This window comes from Ailuropoda melanoleuca, chromosome 6, assembly GCF_002007445.2.
Source record: "Ailuropoda melanoleuca isolate Jingjing chromosome 6, ASM200744v2, whole genome shotgun sequence".
Lineage (NCBI taxonomy): Eukaryota > Metazoa > Chordata > Mammalia > Carnivora > Ursidae > Ailuropoda > Ailuropoda melanoleuca.
Genome location: NC_048223.1, coordinates 7,639,987 through 7,660,805, shown reverse-complemented (window position 1 = coordinate 7,660,805; position 20,819 = coordinate 7,639,987). Strand labels below are relative to the sequence as shown.

General features: G+C 36.4%; 1 protein-coding gene across 3 annotated transcripts in view; it reads left to right on the top strand.

Moving 5' to 3' along the window:
• RASA2 (RAS p21 protein activator 2) overlaps positions 1-20,819 on the top strand; it is a 109,331-nt gene that overhangs the window by 41,276 nt on the left and 47,236 nt on the right. For all 3 annotated transcript variants that reach the window (XM_034661896.1, XM_034661895.1, XM_034661894.1), the window contains exons 6-7: positions 14,980-15,063; positions 17,599-17,671. In XM_034661896.1, the coding sequence (XP_034517787.1) occupies positions 14,980-15,063; positions 17,599-17,671 (157 nt within the window). The remainder of the gene's footprint in view (positions 1-14,979; positions 15,064-17,598; positions 17,672-20,819) is intronic.

The window sequence follows — 20,819 nt, the reverse complement described above, 5'->3', positions numbered from 1 at the left end:
GATTCTGGATCTTATATAAGTATTCTGTTTTAGCCAGACTCTTTGACCTCTGCTGGTGAATAGAGAAGAGTGCCTATCCATTACTGTCAGGGACAGGTAGACATCCAGGTTCCTGACTCAACCTCTGCTGATACCCCTGGGGGGAAGAGTGAGAAGAGTTCCTTATTATTGCTGAATGGGAGTGGTAGTGTAGGCGCCTCGTAGTCCTCTCATGTGGCCACTCTGGCTGGGGTGGGGAGGAGTGCCTTGTTACTGCTCCATTGTGACCTCTACTGACATGATGGTTGAGAGGATTTAGTAGTTACTATAGGTGGTGAAGGTATTGCCTTCCTGCTCAGCCTTCTCTGACATCACCCTGGCATGAAGGGGGAGGAGTGCCTCATTGTTACCAGGTGGGGATGAAAATCGAGGTTCCTCTGGTGGTCTCTACTAATACCACTGGGGGAAGGGGCTTTTTACAGCTTGTCAAAGGTGGAAGTCGAGGCTCTCTCCTCAGCCTTTGGTCTTTGTTGATGGAGGTTTGGGTGGAGCCACAGTGTTTTTCATGTTGTTTGATTAGAGTAAGTGGTTTTTTTTATCATCTAAAAATGTTTTCTGTCTTGCTAAGCTGCCCAGTTCCTTGTCCTTTGGCTAGAGAGAGCTGGCTTTTTCATAGGGCATTTTTTGTCCATGCCCACAGGTGTTGTTTCCAGGTTGGTGGCTTTTCTCTAGCAATCAGACTGATTGCTAGAGAAAAGCCCAGGGAATTCACTCCCATGTCTTCCCTTGGGTTCCAAGATCTCTAATTGGTTTGCTTCTCTTCACTTTTCAGAGTTTTCTTATGTTCGTTATATATTTAATGCCCAAGATTTTTAGTTATACTTGGTGAGAGGTCTAGGGAGGCATGCATCTACTCCATCTTGACTTGGAACTGGAAACCAGTTTTTTTTCCTTCACAAGAAGTATTCCATTTGTTTATCTATTCACCAGTTGACGGATATTTTAATTGTTTCCAGTTTGAGGCTATTATAAAGAAAGCTGCTACAGATGTTCACAAGTAGATCTTTATATGGGCATATGGTGGTTTGTATTCTTTCCTTCTTTCTCTTTTTCACTTAAACCTCCATGGTCCATACTCACTGGCCTGCAGTAGCAGAGCTCCAGTAGCAATTTTGTGGAATTTATTGTTGATTTCTCAACTTTTAGAAGTATTTTAAGTCCATGGTATTCTCTGTTCTTTAGTAATGCTGCAGGCTTAGTTTTATGTGTTGTTTTCTTTGTGCCACTTGCTGAACTCACAGTTGGGGGATAATGTGTGGAAAGGTTCATACCCTAGCATTTACTACTATCTTCCAGACCTGGAAGCTCCCCACCGCAGCATTTCTTAAGCTTAACTAAGACTTCTGTCCATCGATCTTTACCACATTCTTACCTGCTTTTATTTTTCACTTCCCTCTGGGTCATTTTCCCTGATCTATCACTGTAATCATTTTTTCTTGCAAGTTCCCTAACTTCCTTGCTTTTTTTGTCGTCCATCTCATTTATCTGGAACAATCCTACTATGAAGGAACTCATTCTTTTCCTCTGCTTTCAGTCTGTACTTCATTATTGCTGGAGAAAATCACAGACTGATTTTACTTTAAATTCATGATCACAGACCTTGCATGGGTACTTAAAACTTCCGTGGAGTTTTACTGTGCTTCTCTAGTAACACCTGTGAGATCCTCCATTGCTACAGACTATAAATTGGTCACATTTTCCTGATTCTAAATCTGCAAACCTGTATCGACATCCATCTTTTTGTCCTTATGTTATAGTAGAGGAGGTGCCCCTTTTCTTATTGGGGGTGAATTCTTCCGTCTGAGCTCTGGATTCCATCTATTTCCCCCACTCAAGGACTTTGCTCCTTCAGTTATTCCTCCTCCTGTTTCATCAGCTTCACCTTCTCTCTTAGATTTTTCTCATCATGTAAGTCACATTCTAGGATCCCCTATCCTAAAAGGCATGCCTCCTCAGACCTCATATCCACCCCACTCTCCCAGCTGCTGTGCCCATTTCTCTGTTCTCCTTTGAAAGCAGACTTCTCAAAGTAAAATCATCTAATAGATACAGGGTTGTTTGAGTGTGTGCGTGTACACTAGCTCTATTCACACAGAAGGCCTAGAAGCAATGTCAGCCCAGTAGCAGTGAACATAGCATCCATACCTTGATTTTTAAATATCATTCTTCAGTTAGTACTGTACAGTAGATCTTTTTGTGATGATGAAAATGTTTTATAACTTAACTGTCCAATATGGTAGCCACTAGTCATATGTGGCTCTTGAAAACTTAAACTATGGCCAGTGCAGCTAAAGAATTGAATTTTTAATTTTGTCCAATTTTAATTAATTTAAATTAAGTAGCTGCATGTGGCAAATGGCTACAGTATTAGAGCTTCTCCAATAAAAACCTGAATTTTTTTTTTTAAGCATTGGCTGACTCAGGACTTGAACATGGAAAAAAAATACAAGGGGAGCTCAGAACATCTGTGGAGTCAGAAAGTAAGAAAGTGCTAATAATAATCATAATCATAATAATAATGGCATGTAGAAAGGACATTGAAGCCAACTTGAAAGAGCTCCAAGTAACCAAACTGGGACAATTTGAGCATCAAAATAAATAATGAAAATTAAAGAATAAATCCATGCGGCAATGCTATATAATAAAATATCCACGAGCCAATGCTGATACATAAACACATTGGGGAGAAAGTATTACTTTTCTTTAGTAGAATTCTAATTAATGAATGTAGGACAAATGATGGAAATAGGAAATCAACACTGGCATACTACAATAATAATTAGTGCAGGGATAAATCATCTATGGATACTAAATAAGTGGGCATAAGTATGAAGACAAACAGCATGTTTGCATAGTCTCAAAAACTCTCCCCATGAGATGTCTGATAGATACCAACTTACCTTTGTGATCCAAGTTAATATCACTTGTAATGAGACATCCAGTCTCCTAGTATGATACATTGACAAGGACACCAATATGCAAAACTTGAGTCTAATCAAGAGGAAACTTCAAATTCAAATTAAGGAATATTCTACAAAAGAACTGGATAGTACTGGCAGGATCATGGGTCGAAGAAGAAAAACTAAGGAAGTGTTGTAGGATAAAAGAGACTAAGAAGACATGACAACTAAATGCAATGTGAGATCCTATATTGCACCCTAGACCAGAAAAAGGACATGGGCAAAATTTGAGTCAAAGTCCGTAAGATTAATTAATATTATCATTAACTAACTTTGTATCAATGTTATTTTCCTGTTTCTGTAGTTTTACTCTGGTTAAATAAAATGTTGATACTAGGTGATGGGTATATAGGAACTGTATATATTATTTTGCAAGTTTTTGAAAGTCAGAAATTTATTTCAAAATAAGTTAAAAAATTGAAAATAAAAGTTTAAAAAATTGTCTCTATCTTGTGCATTTAACTCAGGTCTTTTTTCTGAGCTCTGCACTCATACATACACCTGCCTTTTTGGCATTTTTGCTTTGATGTCTCACAACATTGCAAATTTAACACATTTGAAACTGAAGCATTGACTGTAATATCTGTACAGCTCCTCCCCATTGGCTTAGCAGTTGGAACCACCGTGGACCTATTTACCTAAGCCAGAAATCTGAGAGTCGTTTAAAATCTTTTCTCCTTTCTGCACCCACACACTGGATTCCTTTCTTATTGATTATATGAAATATTTCTTGAATTTTCTAATTTTTTATATCTATTGACACTTACTTCAAACCAGCAACAATTTGTTACCTTTACTATTTTGATAGTCTTAGCTGGCCTTCTACTCTGCAGTCCATTCTCTCCATACCAACTCAGAGCAGGCTTTTAAAACATAAATTAGGTCATGTCATTCCCCTGATGAAACACTTAGTGATTCCTATTGCATTTAGGATAAGACCCAAGCCCTTTAACTTGGCCCATAAGATCTTCCCATGTTCTGATGCTGCCTGCCTCTCAGACTTCATCTTGTGGTACGCTTCCTGTTGTTCATATGTTCACTGGCCTTCTCTCAATTCCTCAAATATGACATACTCTTCCTGTTCAGAGATCCACATCTGCTGTGCTTTTTGCCTGGCATGCCCATTCTTCTAGCTTGTTCTTTCTCATCCTTAAGTTTCAGCTTAAGCATCACTTATTTTAAAATAGGGCACCCTACTCTTTTTTCTTCATAGCACTTGCCACTATTTCTAATTATTATTTTTTTCTTTATTGCTTGTTACCTGTTATTCAAATAGACTCTAAGCTCCATGAGAGCAGGAACATGTTTGTCTTATTCACTTCATCACCTCCAGAGCCTGGCACTAATAGGTGCTAACTAACTCTTTGAAACAACTAAGTGAAAAAAGGTAACATTTGTCTTCTTAAAGGATGAATAGAAAGTAGTTTGCCTAGAAAAAGTGAGATTTTTTTTCCAGAAGGAAAGAACAATATAGGCAAAAGTATGGAAGAAGAAACATGGTGAAAGAGGGAGGGAGAATAATTAAAAGCGGTTTGATGTTGCTGAGCATATGAAGCTCAAAGATTGGTTAGATACTGGTGAGATAGGCTGGAGCCAGATCTTGGAGGCTCGTACGTCCCATATGAACTTATGAAACTTATAAGACCTCATGGAACTCTTGAAAGATTGTAAACAATAGAGTAATATGGACAGAATTTGCATTTTAGAAAGATCAGATTTGTGACAGCAGTAAGTGTAGAAACTGGGAGGTGAATTTGAAGGTTATTAGGGTGATCCAAGTGAGAGATGATGGATTCTGAACCCGAACAGTTGCTACAGAAATGAGAGAAGAGGACAAATGAAGAAATATTTAAAGAGTAGCATCACTAAAACTTACTGATTAGATACAGATAGTGAGGAAGAAGAGAGAATGAATCTAAGTGTGGCTCCTAGATTTCTAGATTGTGTTACTGGGTGGGTGGTGGTGTTTACAACAAAGAGAAAATTCTAGAGGAGGAGCTCCTTTAATAAGAGATGGTGAAGGGGCGCCTGGGTAGCGCAGTCGTTAAAGCGACTGCCTTCGACTCAGGGCGTGATCCCGGGGTTTCGGGATCGAGTCCCACATCGGGCTCCTCGGCTGGGAGCCTGCTTCTTCCTCTCCCTCTCCCCTGCTGTGTTCTCTCGCTGGCTGTCTCTGTCACATAAATGAATAAAATCTTAAAACAAAACAAAACAAAACAAAAAAACCTTTAAAAAAAAAATAAGAGATGGANTTCCTCTCCCTCTCCCCTGCTGTGTTCTCTCGCTGGCTGTCTCTGTCACATAAATGAATAAAATCTTAAAACAAAACAAAACAAAACAAAAAAACCTTTAAAAAAAAAATAAGAGATGGAGAAGAGTTGAGTTTTAGCTGTTCTTGAACATCTAAGTAGGGATTTCCATCGGGCATTTGAATATAAAAATCTTAAACTCTGTGGTGAGATCTCATATAGAATGTAAAGTTGATGGTAGTTGTAGCCATAAGAATAGATGTAATAAAAACAGCCCTAGAGGGAGGTTATATAGTGCAAAGAGAGCAGCCGACTGAGAACAGATTCAGCAAGAGTAGAATAGCATGAGAGGAAAACATGAGGGAGACAGGTGATATGAGGAAAATTATTAGAGTGAAGGCCAAGGAAACCAAGAAAGAAGGCTTTAAGGAAGGAGGGAGTGATAAGAAATATTGCATGCAGCCAAGAAATCTAGTAAGAAAAGCCCTGAAAAATATGGATAGCATTTGACACTCCGAGGACTTAAATGAGGAGAGTTTCCATAGAATGATGAATGTAGAGAAAGTAGATTTCAGTTGGGTGAGGAGTGAAAGGGAGGTCAAAACATTTGGAAAGACAAACAGAAAAATTAAATAGGTTCTGGGTGACATGAAGTCCAAGCAGTGATTATTATATTAGAGAAAAGGACTGAGGGAAAGAACCTGGTGCGGGGGGGAGGGTGAAGAGAGAAAAACAAGTTGAATATATGGTTGTTTGTCACTAGTATATAGAAATTAAAAAAAAAATAGTTTGTATTCTGCAGCCTTGTTATGTTCACTGATTTGTTCTAGCTTGTTTATAGATTCTATAGGATTTTGTATAGATGATCATGTCATCTGTGAGTAGACAGTTGTACTTCTTCAGTCTGGATACTTCTTATTTCTGTTTCTTGCCTGATTGCACAGGCTAGAACCTCCAGTATGATGTTGAATAGAAGAAGTGAGAGCAAACGTCTTTGTGTTATTCCTTATTTTAGGGGGAAAGCATTGAGTTTCTTTGCCATTAAGTATGATGTTAGCTGTTGTTTATCAGGTTGAGAAAGTTCCCCTCTGTTCCTGGTTTGCTGAGAATGTTTATCAGGGATGGGTATTCAAATGATCTTACCCTTTTTCTGTTTTCATCTGTTAATACGGGGAATTTTGTTGTTTTTTAAAGTTAAACCAACCTCCACTTGGTCATGTTGTATCATCATTGTTGTATGTTGTTGGCTTTGATTTGCTAAAATTTCATTAAGGTTTTTTGTATCTATGTTTATGAAGGATATTGGTCTGTAGTTTTCTTATAATGTCTTTGTCTGGTTTTGGAATTGGGAATAATGGCTTCATTGAGTGAATTGGGAAGTATTCTCTCTCACTTTTTTTCCCCCCAATTTTCTGGGGGTTTTTTGTACATAATTAATATAATTTATTTTTTACAGAATAGTTTAAGAATTCACCAGCGAAGCCTTCTGGGCCTAAAGTGTTTTTTCTTTCTTTTTTTTTTTTTTTTGGTGGGAAAGTTTTATAACCAGGAATTTAGGGTTTTTTAAAGAGATACATAGCTATTTAGATTTTTTTAAAGTAATCTTGGTAATTTGTATCTTTTAAGAAATTTGACCATATATTCTGATTTGTCCAGTTGTTTGGTGTAAAGTTGTTCAAGTTACTCCTTTTTATTCTTTTAATGTCTATAGACTTTGTAGTGATGTCATATCACTCATTCCTAATGTTGGTAGTATGTGTCTGTACTCTATTTTTCCGAATCAGTCTATCTAGAGTTTATCAGTTTTAATGACCTTAAAGAGTGGCTTTTGATTTCATTGATTTTTTATATGTTTTGTTTTTTATTTTGATTCCCATTCTGTTTTTGTTTACTTTAGGTTTAATTTGTTTTCCTTTTAAGTTTCTTTTGATGGAGGCTGAAGACAGTGACTGAAAACCTTTCTTCTTTCCTAATGGAGGTTTTTAGTGCTATCCATTTTCTTCTAAGTACTGCTTAAACTGTATCCTTCAAATTTTGATATGCTGGGTTTTCATTTTAATGCAATTAAAATATTTTATAGTTTTCTATTATTCTTCAACCCATGGATTATTTATATATATATGGATATATATCCATGAGTTACTTTGTTTCCAAGTATTTGAGGATTTTCCTGATATCTTCTTCCTGTTGATTTCTAATTTAATTCTTTTGTCAACATATTTTGTTTGGTCTGAATACTTCTCAATTTGCCAAGACTTGCTTTTTTGGCCACAAAGTGTCACATAATCTTGGTACATGTTCCATGTGCATTTGGAAAGCGTGTGTTTTCTGCTTTGGGTGGAAAGAGGTTTTGTTTTGTTTTGTTTAAGATTTTATTTATTTATTTGAGAGAGAGTGAACGAGAGAGAGAACACATGAGAAGGGGCAGAGGGAGAGGGAGAAGCAGACTCCCCACTAAGTAGGGAGCCTGATACTAGGCTCAATCCCAGGACCCTGGGATCATGACCGGAGCCAAAGGCAGACACTTAACCGACAGAGCCACCCAGGCGCCCCTAGATAGAGTATTTTTAGTAAATGTTAATTATGTCAGGTTGGTTGACAGTCTTATTTAACTTTGATTCTTAATTGCTTTATCAGTTTTTGAGAGGGGGTGTTGCTACCTCTATTTGTGAATTTGTCTATTTCTCTTTGTAGTTCTATCAGTTTTTGCTTCATTTATTTTGTAGCTCTAATGTTGAGTTTAACATTTAGGATTGTTATAACTTCTTAATAAATTGAATTCTTCACTATTATAAAATGACCCTCTTCATCCCTGGGAATATTCTTTGTTGTGAAATCTACTTTGCTTGATATTAATATAGCCTCTCTGGCTGACAGGCTGGCTCACTTGCTTTTTCTTTCTTTCTTTCTTTTGGCTGTTCTTCTTTCTTTCTCTATTTCTTTCCTTCCTTCCTTCTTTTCTAATTTAAATTTGGTATTATAAGATTTTTAACCTAACTTTGATTTTACACTGTATCTCTTTCCTCTTATATTGGAAATCTTAATCCCTGACAATATTAACATAATCAGAGTTGTTTTTTATTTTTAAGGATTGTTTAAGTTTAATTTTACTTTTGAAATATACAAGTTTCTTATGTTTCCAAAGTTAGAACTTATATGAGGTATGTTTGGAGAAGTATCACACTCATTCCCATCCCTCTATCCTCCATATCACAGTTCATTAGAGGATAGAAATTTACCTTACTCTTTTTCACAACTACATGTAATTCTACCATATAGATTTACTATCAGTTATTCAGCCAGACCCTTACTGATGAGAATTTGGGTTGTTATCCATAGAAACAGCTTCCTTTTGATTAGTATTAGTATGTATTTTCCCATTCTTTTAACCAGAACCTCTGCTTTTTAATTGGTGTGTTTAGACCGTGTACATATCAATTAATGTGTTTATTGCTCTGTCTTCCTGTTTATCTTTTCTTCTGCCATATCCAATCTTTCGTTAATCCACTCTGTGTTTTTTCATGTCAGACGTGTTTTTCATCTCTAGAGTTCCAACTTTTAATGTTTCTTGTATCTCTATAGGGATATACAATATATGAACATATGAATAATGAACATATGAATATAGTTTTTAAAATGTATTATTTTAAATTCTAGTATAATTAACACAGTGTTAATATTGGTTTTGGGTGTATAATATAGTGATTCATCAATTCTGTACATTTTTCATTGCTCATTATGATAAGTGTACTCTTAATCCCCTTTACCTACTTCATGCATCCCCCCACCCACCTCCCCTCTGGTAACTATCAGTTTGTTCTCTATAGTTAAGAGTCTGTTTTTTTGGTCCTTTGTTTTGTTTTTTAAAGTCCTCTTATGAGTGAAATTATATGGTATTTGCCTTTCTCTGACTGATTTGTTTCACTTAGCATAGTATCCTCTAGATTGATCCATCCATGTTGTTGCAAATGGCAAGATTTCATACTTTTTTATGGCTTAGTAATATTCTACTCTCTCTCTGTGTGTGTGTGTGTGTGTGTGTGTGTGTGTGTGTGTGTGTGTGTATACCCTTCCTCTTTGTCCATTCATCTATTGATAGACACCTGGGTTGCTTCCATAATTTGGCTATTGTAAATAATGCTGCAGTAAACATAAGGAGTGTGCATATATCTTTTCAAATTAGTGTTTTCAGATTCTTTGGGTAAATACCCAGTAGAAGAATTACTGAATCAAATGTTAATTCTATTTTTATATTTTTGAGGAAGCTCCATCCTGTTTTTCATAGTGGCTGCAACAGTTTGCATTCTCACCAACAGCACGGGAGGGTTCCTTTTTCTCCACATCCTTGCCAGTGCTTCTTGTTTCTTGTGTTTTTTATGCTAGCCATTCTGACTAATGTGAGGTGATACCTCAGTGTGGTTTTGATTTGTATTTCCCTGATGATGAGTAATATTGAGCATCTTTTCATGAGTCTTTTGGCCATCTGCGTGTCTTATTTGGAGAAATGTCTGTGCACGTGTTCTGCCCATTTTTAAATTGGATTACTTGTGTTTTGGGTGTTGAGTTATATAAATTCTTTATGTATTTTGGATACTAACCCTTTATTGGATATATCATTTGCAAATATCTTCTCCTATTCAGTAGCTTGTCTTTTAGTTTTGTTGGTTGCTTCCTTTGTTGTGCTTTTTATTTTGATATAGTCCTAATATTTTATTTTTGCTTTTGTTTCCTTTACCTGAGGAGACTTATCTAGAAAAATGTTGCTGTAGCCAGTGTCAGAGAAATTACTGCCAGTGCTCTTCTCTAGAATTTTTATGACTTCAGATGTCACATTTAGGTCCTTAATCCATTTTGAGGTTTTTTTGTATATGGTATAAGAGAAAATGGTCCAGTTTCATTCTTTTGCATGTAGCTGTCCAGTTTTCCCAACACCATTTGTTGAAGAGACTTTTTCCCATTTCATATCCTTGCTTCCTTTGTCAAAGATTAATTGATCATATAATCATGGGTTTATTTCTGGGCTCTCTATTCTGTTCCATTGATCTATATGTCGTTTTTTGTGCCAGTACTCTCCTGTTTTGATTACTACAGATAACGTAGTGTATCTTGAAACCTGGGATTGCGCTACCTTCAGTTTTGTTCTTTGTTTTCTAAATCGATTTGGCTATTTGGGGTCTTTTGTGGTTCCGTACAAATTTTCGGATTATTTATTCTAGTTCTGTGAACAAAGCTATTGTTGTTTTGAAAGGGATTGCATTAAGCGTGTAGATTGCTTTGGGTAGTATGGACATTTTAGCAACATTCTCCCAATCCATAAGCATGGATTATCTTTCCATTTGTTTCTGTCATCTTCAAATTCTTTTATCAGTGTATTATAATTTTCAGAGTACAGATCTTCTACCTCTTTGGCTATGTTTATTCCTAGGTATTCTATTATTTTTGGCACGTTGTAAGCGGGATTTTTTTTTTTTAAGATTTTATTTATTTATTCGACAGAGATAGAGACAGCCAGAAAGAGGGAACACAAGCAGGGGGAGTGGGAGAGGAAGAAGCAGGCTCATAGCGGAAGAGCCTGATGTGGGGCTCGATCCCATAACGCCGGGATCACGCCCTGAGCTGAAGGCAGACGCTTAACTGCTGTGCCCCCCAGGCGCCCCTGTAAGCGGGATTTTTTTCTTAATTTCTCTTTGTGCTGTTTCATTGTTAGTGTATAGAAACGCAATGAATTTCTCTATATTGATTTTGTATCCTGCAACCTTACTGAATTCATTTAGAAGTTCTAGTTTTTTGGTGGAGTTTTTAGGGTTTTCTATATACAGTATCATGTCATCTGCAAATAATGAAAGTTTTACTTCTTCCTTACCAAATTTGGATGCCTTTTATTTCTTTTTGTTTTCTGATTGCTGTGGCTAGGACTTCCAGTACTATGTTGAATAAAAGTGATGAGAGTGGATATTCTTGTCTTGTCTCTGATCTTAGAGGGAAAGCTCTCAGTTTTTCACACATTAAGGATGATGTTAGCTTTGGGTTTTTCATATAAGGCCTTTATTATGTTGAGGTATGTTCCCTCTAAACTTACTTTTTATCATGCACGTATGTTGTACTTTGTCAGATGCTTTTTCTGCATCTGTTGAAGTGACTGTGTGGTTTTCATCCGTTTCTCTTCTTGTTGTGCTGTTGTAGATTTATGAATATTAAACCTCCTTTGCATTCTAGGAATAAATCTCACTTGATAATGATGAGTGATTTTTTTAATGTATTGTTGGATTTGGTTTGCTGATGTTTTGTTGAGGATTTTTGCATCCACTTTCATCAGATTTTGACTTGTAGTTCCCTTTTTTTGTAGTGTCTTTATCTGGTTTGGGTATCAGGCAAATGCTGGCCTCATAGGAATTTGGAAGCTTTCCTGTCTCTTCTATTTTTTGAAATAGTTTGAGAAGAATAGGTATTAACTCTTCTTTAAATGTTTGATAGAATTCACCTGTGACACCATCTGGTCCTGGACTTTGTTTGTTGGGAATTTTTTGATTACTGCTTCAATTTCATTGCTGGTAATTGGTCTGTTCAAATTTTCCATTTCTTCTTGATTCAGTTTTGGAATGTTATGTGTTTCTAGGAATTTATCTGTCTCTTCTAGGTTGTCCAGTTTGTTAGCATATAATTTCTCATGACATTTTCTTATAATCCTTTGTATTTCTGTGATGTCAGTTGTTATTTCTCCTCTTTCGTTTCTGATTTTGTTTTTGATTCCTGTCTCTGTCTCCCTCTCTCTTTGTCTGGGGATTCTGGCTAAAGGTTTATCAATTTTTTTGATCTTTTCAAAGAACCAGCTGCTGGTTTCATGGATACATTTTATTGTTTTTTTAAGTTTCTATTTCATTTATTTCTCCTCTGATCTTTATTATTTCCTTCCTCCTACTGGTTTTGAGTTTTGCTGTGCTGCTTTTTCTAGTTTGTTTATGTGTAAGATTAGGTTGTTTATTGAGATTTTTATTGTTTCTTGAGATACCATTATAGTTCATATTTTTTTGATTCTTTGCGTTCCTGGTTATTTTCTTTTTGATACTAGACATTATGAAGTTTCTGGATATTTTTATATTTTTATCAGTATACTTGAGGACCCAGTTAAGTAACTTGGAAACAGTTTCATTCTTTTGTAGTTTGCTTTTAAACCTTGATGGTTGGAATAAGAGCAGCCTTTAGTCTAGGACTTATATTTTTTCAATCATGAGGCGGCATCTGTGAATTACCAGGTTTCATAATATGGCTGGTAGGACCTTATGGTAGCCATTTGTAGGCTTCAGGAATTGTTCCCTCTGCTTTTTTTTTTTTAAGATGTTATTTATTTGAGAGAGAGAGAGCAAGCGAAAGAGAGCATGAGTGTGGGGAGAGGGGCAGAGGGAGAAAGAGAAGCAGACTCCCTGCTAAGCAGGGAGCCCATTGCAGGGCTTGATCCCAGGACCGCAGGAACCCCCAGGCCCTCTGCTCTTTTCAAATGATTCTTTCTCTAGCCTCAGAAAAGAAGCTGGTTTACTTCTTCTCCTCACCTGTGTATGTTTATCAACACTGAGCTAATGACTCCGGGGGATTCTTATAGCTCTTGGAGGTTTCTGTCTGTGTAGCTTTTCTTTTGTCTGGTGTTCTGCCTTGGGAACTCTAGCTCCCAGCTGACAACTCTCCCTCTTCTTCTCAGAGACACCTCTAGCAGTAAGCTGGGACAACTGGGGGCTCACTTCATTTCTTCTCCCCTCAGAGATCATTGTCCTGCACTGCCAGTTTTTGTTTTGTTTTGTTTTGTTTTTTTCAGTTATTTCAGGCAGGGCGGCAATTCTGTTCCCTGTTACTCCATGTTGGCTGTACATAGACATTAACACTGACTTCTGGTTAAAAACAAAACAAAACCTTAAGGAAGAAATTCAGGTCATTCTGTATTTTAAACATGTTTGGACTAAATTTATTTTCTTTGTAGTTTCTAGAAAATGTATTAATATCAAATGTCATATTTAAACAATGTAAGATGATTTAGTATACTAAGCTCATTTTCAGCATACGTTTTCTGCTCATCCTTGGTTTATGATATGAATTTGCTTAATTTGCTGATTAGAAGAATAGTTGTATTCTAGGTAATTAGAAAAATATTTCATGACATGTAGTAAATAAAATAATTTGTGTGTAGTAGTATTAAGTTCGTCAGAAAACAATTTTAAAACTATCTTAATTTAAAAATTAACACTTGGGATGATTTTGATAGATTCTTCTGGCTTACGGGCATCATTGTTTTTGCCTTGTGGAGTATTCTTAGAGAAGTCCATGAAAAACTGTGTTTTTCTCAGTTTTTTTTTAAATACCTCATAAAATCATAGTGACTTTCTATAATTAAGATTTCTTATAATTAGTGTTTACCTGAGATAAATTTGGTATTACAAGGAGAGTAATACAATAAATTCAGGTGTAGTAGGGAATGTAGAAAGACACTGGACTTTAGAAACAGTTAAGAAAGTAGAAGTTGGCTCTTGGCCCACTTTGTACAAGTTGTATTACCATGTTAGCCTTATTTTGTTACTGTCTCACATAATCTTTTTGGGCCTTATTTTCTTCTTTAAGGTGTCTTTTCTCACAGGCAGTTGTGGGAATTAGAAACATTTTGTGAAAATACATGGTAAACTACAAATGCTATATAAAAACCAGGTATCATTTTGAGATTCAGCCTGAGGATTGTAAGTTTCAAACAGTATGTAGTTGGAAAATTTGACTGTACCTAAGCCTAACATTAATAACCAGAATTATTATCTTGGCCTGTGCTTTCTTTGGTTAGTTTCAGAAATTTTTAAAATTTGATTTTTGATACCCAATTTAATAGAAATGAGTCATATTATCATTTCTTTCTCTACTTGGCAGCGCAGCATATGCACTTCACCCACATATACGGTCTGTGGGTTGTAGAGAGAAATAAGGATGTTGCTCAATAGCCCACATCTTTCAACAAAGAATACTTTTCAGCAACTCTCATGAGTTTCTCTTAGACATTAGGAAATGCAGACCCTTAGACGTTAAGCTAAATTCATGAACTTAGTATTTAGTGAGAAAATGTGAGGAGCAGACCATTAAGTTAGATTCTTTGTCCTCTGTAAATACCAGTGACTTTACCCGTAGAGTGGATTAGAAGACGTTAGTTTTTAAGTTCTGAAACGTTTTCTACAGAATAATACAGGAGCTGTTACTGAGAATTAGAATAAAAGGCTACAGAATTGTGGGAGGCTTGCCCTCTATTTATGAATCAGATTTTAAGTGGAAACCACAGTCGTTTCCTTGTTTCTCATTCATGCTTTAGCAGAGGATGTGATGCCATAGATCTAGCTTGGTTTGTAGTTTCTCCTGTAAGGTTCACACCACATTCTTTTCCTCTTTAGAAGCCACAGCAGTTTTAATATATTATCAAACCACAGAACGTACCTTGCTGGATATTTAGTGAGGGGATGTGTGCTACGTATTATTTGGTAGTCCCAGCACTGATTGTGGCAGCGTAGTTTAAGTCCTATTTCAGATGTACAGTGTAAGTAAATAAGTGCACAGTATAAATAGATGTATTTGGGGCAGGTGATATATAGGCATACATCTGCAGACTTGTGGAAAACAGTTTTAACTCTTTGAATATATTAATTTGTATTTAAAAATAATGCTTTATGTTGTTTAACTTGAATATATGTTAATTTTCTTTTTTTCTTCCTTAGCATCATGGCATGCCATGGGTTGCCTCTCATAAATGGACAAAGCTGTGATCCTTATGCAACAGTTTCTCTAGTGGGCCCTTCTAGGTAATGTTTATTTTTTTAAAGTTTTTATTTAAATTCCAGTTAGTAACATACACTGTAATATTAGTTTCAGGCGTACAATACAGTGATTCAGCCCTTCCATGCAACACCCAGTGCTCATCACAAGTGCCCTCCTTAATCCCCATCACCTATTTCCCCCATCCCTCCACCCACCTCCCTGCTGGTAACCATCAGTTTGTTCTCTGTAGTTGAGAATCAGTGTTTCTTGATTTGTCTCTTTTTTTCCCCCTATGCTCATTTGTTTGTTTGAAATCATATGGTATTTGTCTTTCTCTGACTGACTTATTTCACTTAGCATAATACTTTTTAGCTCTATCCATGTCATTGGTAGGTAATGTTTATTGAATTATTATAAAAAAATTTTTTTTACCTCTAAACAATTTGAAACATGCCTTTATTTTCCATAAGTACACTGATTTTAATCCAGAAATGTAAACATCTCTGGATCTAAAGACAAAATATGTATATGGGCTTAACAAATAATTTCCTTCTTTGACAGTAGATGCTTCATTACATTGAAATGATCAGTGGTTGGCTTCTATTTGTAACCTGGAGTTCAGAATTCAGAGTAGGAGAGCAAATTATTATTAGATTTTCTAGTTTTAAAATGTGACTTAAGAATTACAAAATTAATGGGGTGCCTGGGTGGCACAGTGGTTGGACCTCTGCCTTCAGCTCGGGGCGTGATCCGGCGTTGTGGGATCGAGCCCCACGTCGGGATCCTCCGCTGTGAGCCTGCTTCTTCCTCTCCCACTCCCACTTGTGTTCCCTCTCTCGCTGGCTGTCTCTCTCTCTGTCAAGTAAATAAGTAAAATCTTTAAAAAAAAAAAAAAAGAATTACAAAATTAAGATTCTTAAATTATTCTTAAATAAATGCTAAATAGCTATTTATGACACAAAGTAATGAATGTTTTGAAAGAAAGATCTTTAGTGAGTTCTGTTATACACTGCAAACAACTAAGTCCTGTTTTTATAGAAAGAAGGTGGTTGCCATTTCAAATCTGCTGGACTCTTAGACTGTGGGGAGCAGCATTAGTTTTATAGTAGTTAAAATGTACTTTAAAACATAAACTCGACCTTCTTCATTCATCATTGGCCTTCCTGCCTTCAAATGTCTTAGATTTTATGTAGGTAAAATCCTGTTTTAAGAAATGCTAGGCCAGAATCACAAGGCAGTTTCCAAATTATTATCTGGAAAGCAGCTCAGAACTAAATATGCCTTTTCCACTCATGGCATCTGTGCTCTACAGAGAGAATTCCAAGCTGTAGACAGACTGCTGAAGTACCAGAACATGGTAAAGTGCACCATATCATTGATTTAAATTATTTATGATGATTTATGGAAAAACCTATAGTAATTTGTATATTTTGTATTTTATAACTTCATTATGATTTCTTTCAGAGCCTGACTAGTCTGAAATTTGCCTACAGCTTGAAGGTTTAAAATCAGGAAACAAAGAGCAAACTATTCCCTCCATACCAAACACATACATACACACACAGACACACACCCCTTCTCCCCAACTTCAGGCTCTCTAGGTATTCCTTTTTATTTATTTTTATTTATATTATTTTTTCTTATTTCCAGGATAGTCAGCATACAGTGTTATATTAGTTTCAGGTATACAATATAGGTATTTTTATTTTTTAGAAAATCATCAATAAGTCACTTTAAAAAATGTATTTATATATGTATATAAAGTATCTAACACCATGCCTAGTACTTACTGTGTGTTTAAACAACATTACACTGTTATTACTATAGATGGTTTTAAATTTGAAAGCAGATACTCAGTCCTTTAACATTCATGCTGTCAGAGGAATTAGTTCTGTATGTTAAAAATGTTTAACCTAGTGGAGCTATTTTTTGTTTTTGTTTATGATCTGTAGCTGAAGACAAATTCTTTACTGTAATCATTTAGTAACATACAAATGGAAACTGTTTGGCACATGAATTTGTTTTTAATAGTCATTATTAATATTGATAGTGTACTATCATCACATAAGATGTTAAAATTGGGAGAGGCTAGGGAAAGATGGCATGGGCCTTCCCTGTGCATTTCTTTGCAACCTTCTCTAATTATTATTTCAAAATAAAAAGTTTTTTAAAAAGCCATATTGTGGCTGAAGTCCAAGAAGTAAATTTAGTTAAGAATGCTTTTCGTGTTCCTCAAGTATTTTTCAGCATAGATAAAGGTACCCTGAATCTCACTGTTTTCTTTTTACCATTCTGATATAAAATAAGCTTGTATATATAAAATAAGCTTGATAGTCAACCTAGTGTAGCCATAGAGAGAAAATACAACCTTGTCATATATCGCATATGCAAACTTGTATTCTTTGATTTGAGTCTTTAGAGACACCTCAAATTTTTTCCCAAGTAATATTTAAAACTATAGTTTTCCCTGAGTCATCTTAACAGCTAAAGGGAGGTCAGGCTCCCTGGTTGGAAATAGCATGTTTTATAATTGTGTACTATTAAGTTCTACAAGGTAAAACTCTACCACATTGGAACAGGAATGACCAAAAGAAGACAAAAGTAAAGAAGAAAACAAGCAATCCGCAGTTTAATGAAATCTTTTATTTTGAGGTAACTTTTTATTTTATATAAATGTTGACATTGAATATTTAATATTGAATGCTGGTTTACTTCTTTTTTTGAACTATAGCCGTAGTAATCATCTAATCAACTAATGCAACTAAGCATTTCTACTCCAAGGGCATTTGAACCATGATGTAGTGTGGTAGAGGCCCAGTATATAAAACAAATAAAGGCAGAGCTATAACTGATTTGGGGATAGGAAGGACTAGGGCCATACCTACTTCCTAGTCATCCCTAACATCACACCCTCCTCTACACACCCTCCCACCTTGTCCAGCCTGCCACCTGACACGCAGTGGCCACCAAACTCTTGTTTGAAAATAACTGGTAAAGTAAGTATGACATCACTTGGTTGTAGTTCTTGTCCCAGTTGATGTGGTATAAATCACTAAATACCAGGTTTAAGTTTATCTTTGAAAGGATAATTTTGTAAGAGAAAACACTAGCTGTCCTACCTGACAGAGTTTTGAGGAGGCCCAAATGTCAGAATGCTTTGAGACTATAAGGTGCTACACGATTAAGGCTTTATTATTAAGTTCTTTTTAGCTAATTGCCTCTACCAACACATGCTTATTTTCATAGAGATCTTCAGCTACCTTGAAGTTGCCCCAAAATACAGTGCTTTGGAGTTCTTTACTGTGGAGCATTTGTTAAAGAAATCCTTTTTCATATTATTTGAAAACTACAGGGAAAAAAGTTGATCTTTGATTCCTAAAAGACTGTGTTCTAACCGTAGAACATGTTGCAAGTGAGATTAACATGTAGGAAAAATTTGGGAAAAAGTTACATTGTGTGCTTTTTCCTCTTTTGTGTGTGTGTGTGTTTTTCTTGATAATTCAAAGTGGACACAAGCAAGCGCACATCTAGAGATGATTACTGTACTTCAATAAAGAAACATAGGTTGAAGAAAATGCCAAAGTTGACGTAGGGGAAGGCTTGTGGGGGTGGAGGCAAGGGAGAAAGAAAAGCAAAAGAAAAGGTATCAATGTGAGACTTTTCCATTTCCTGTCCAAGGACTTTGGCTGTTATACATTTATCAATGGCTATTGCATCTAGCCTGCAGAAAACATGGGGCAACTTGGAGCAAGCAGATGGCCCTTTGACAGGCAAGGTCTGACCTGCTTGCTATATCCAAGTGTACCTATGAAGCCTTAAAACATTCACTCAAAAAGCCCTTTGTTGAGCCGATTATAAAGATAAGATTCAATCTCTGTCCTCAGCTAAAGCAAGACACACAAAGCACACATACGCATGCATACACAGCAGCACAATGCAGTAGATACTGGGGAGGTCAGATGAGTCTTCTCCAGCTGAGTTAAGTTAGGGAAAAGGAGTACTAGAGAGAAAGAACATTCTGAGCAGAGACAAAGAGATGGAAAAGCAGAAAATTATGTCCAAAGAGGAGCAAATAGTGATTTAACTGGAAGGGTTCTATAAGAGAATAATTGGAACAAAGCTTAAAAGCTACACCACGACCAACTATGAAAGGCCTTGAATACCTGGCTGACGTGCTTAAAGAGTAGCTGTTGAATATTTTTGAGCCTGGAAGTGGTAAGAGTAATGCAGTATTTTGGGAAGAATTAACCATGATCTGTGGACCAGTGGCTGAGAAAGAACAGAGATCGAGACTCTTACAGTTTAGGCGTAAAAAAAAAAGAGAAAAAGAAAAAAAAAGGAAGGGGGGCAGGTTCTGATCCAAGAGAGTGACATGGAAAAAGAGAGGAAGTGACAGATGAGAAAGAAGCTGTAAAGGGCAGGATAACAAATTGATTATAGAAGAAAAGACAAAGGGAGGAGTCAGATGTCCTCATGGTTTCAAATCTGGAATAAGGGAAAAGTTAAGGAAAGCAGAGAAGTGGTTCAGTTTGGGATATAATGAACTTGAGGTCTGACATGAAAAGCCTCCAATAGGCAGTTCATGACTGAAACTTAAGATGGGTGATGGCTGTAGATAAGGACTCAAGATTTGCTTGCAGAGAGTCAGAAAAGCCAAGGGAATAGAGGTATACAGTATAGGAGAAAAGTGAGGAAGCTCAGTTCTGCCACTTACCAGGCATTCAGCTTTGAGCACATCTCTTAATTTCTGTCCTTTAACTTCCTCATTTTCAAGATGAGGATAATGAACCTAGCGCTGCCTGCTTCAGAGCAGCGTTCTGATGAACAAAGAAGATAATGGATGTGAAAGCACTTTGTGAATGGTACAGCGCTTTGCAGCTCTTAGGGCAAAATTAAAGTTAAAACCGTGGAGAAAACCCATATTTATAGATTCTGAGGAAGAAGAGACCCCACAGGAAGAAGCAGAGAGCTGGAGGTTGCCTGGTTAGTGCCTGGGTAAACTCAAAACAGTGTTTCTGGAAAAGGAGGTATAGTTGTACTCACTTGTTCTGATAGAGGGGTCAAGGAAGACGAGAACTAAGGACTCTCCATCAGACTTCGTGACTAAGAGAGGCGTTTGGAGAGGATGATCTGTGAGGAAACCAGATTATACGGAGTTACTGTAGTGAGTGGGCGTGAGGAAGTGGCGGCTGTAAGGATGGATTACAGTTTTGAGATATTTGTCTGTGAAAGGAAGGAGATAGGAAGACCGTAATTTAAGTGTAGAATTTTTCTTAGACTTGAGTGAAGTGAAAAAGCTGGTAAAGAAAGCTGTAATTAAAATAGATGGAATGCATACTGCATGCTTACTGTATGTCATGCAAGGGTGGAATACCTTGGAAAAGAGGAGGATCATCTCCTCTCTTGTTCGGAAGAAATGAAAAAACTCATGAAGTAGAAAGACCTACGTGAGAATGGACATGTTCAGGTGGACAGTAGCTGAGGAAGTCCCTGCCAGTGGCCTTGATATTTTTGGTAAAAATATGAGAAAGAAGTGTAAGGTTAGAATTGATAATCTTGAGAAATGTGGGAAAGTCTTCAAACAGTTCTTAGCATGTGCATCTTCACCAAAATAGAACACTTTTGCTCTGAGCCACTAATAGATTACATGTGAGTCAGAGAACCTAATGTTGCTGTAGATTGAGTTGATAAGGGAGGGCATGGAGGCAAGATTGCTTTTGATATTTTTATACTGCCTTATTCTTACCTCCCTACTACTTCCATAGCCCTTTTTATCTTTAGCTTTGGGGGAAACTATTAC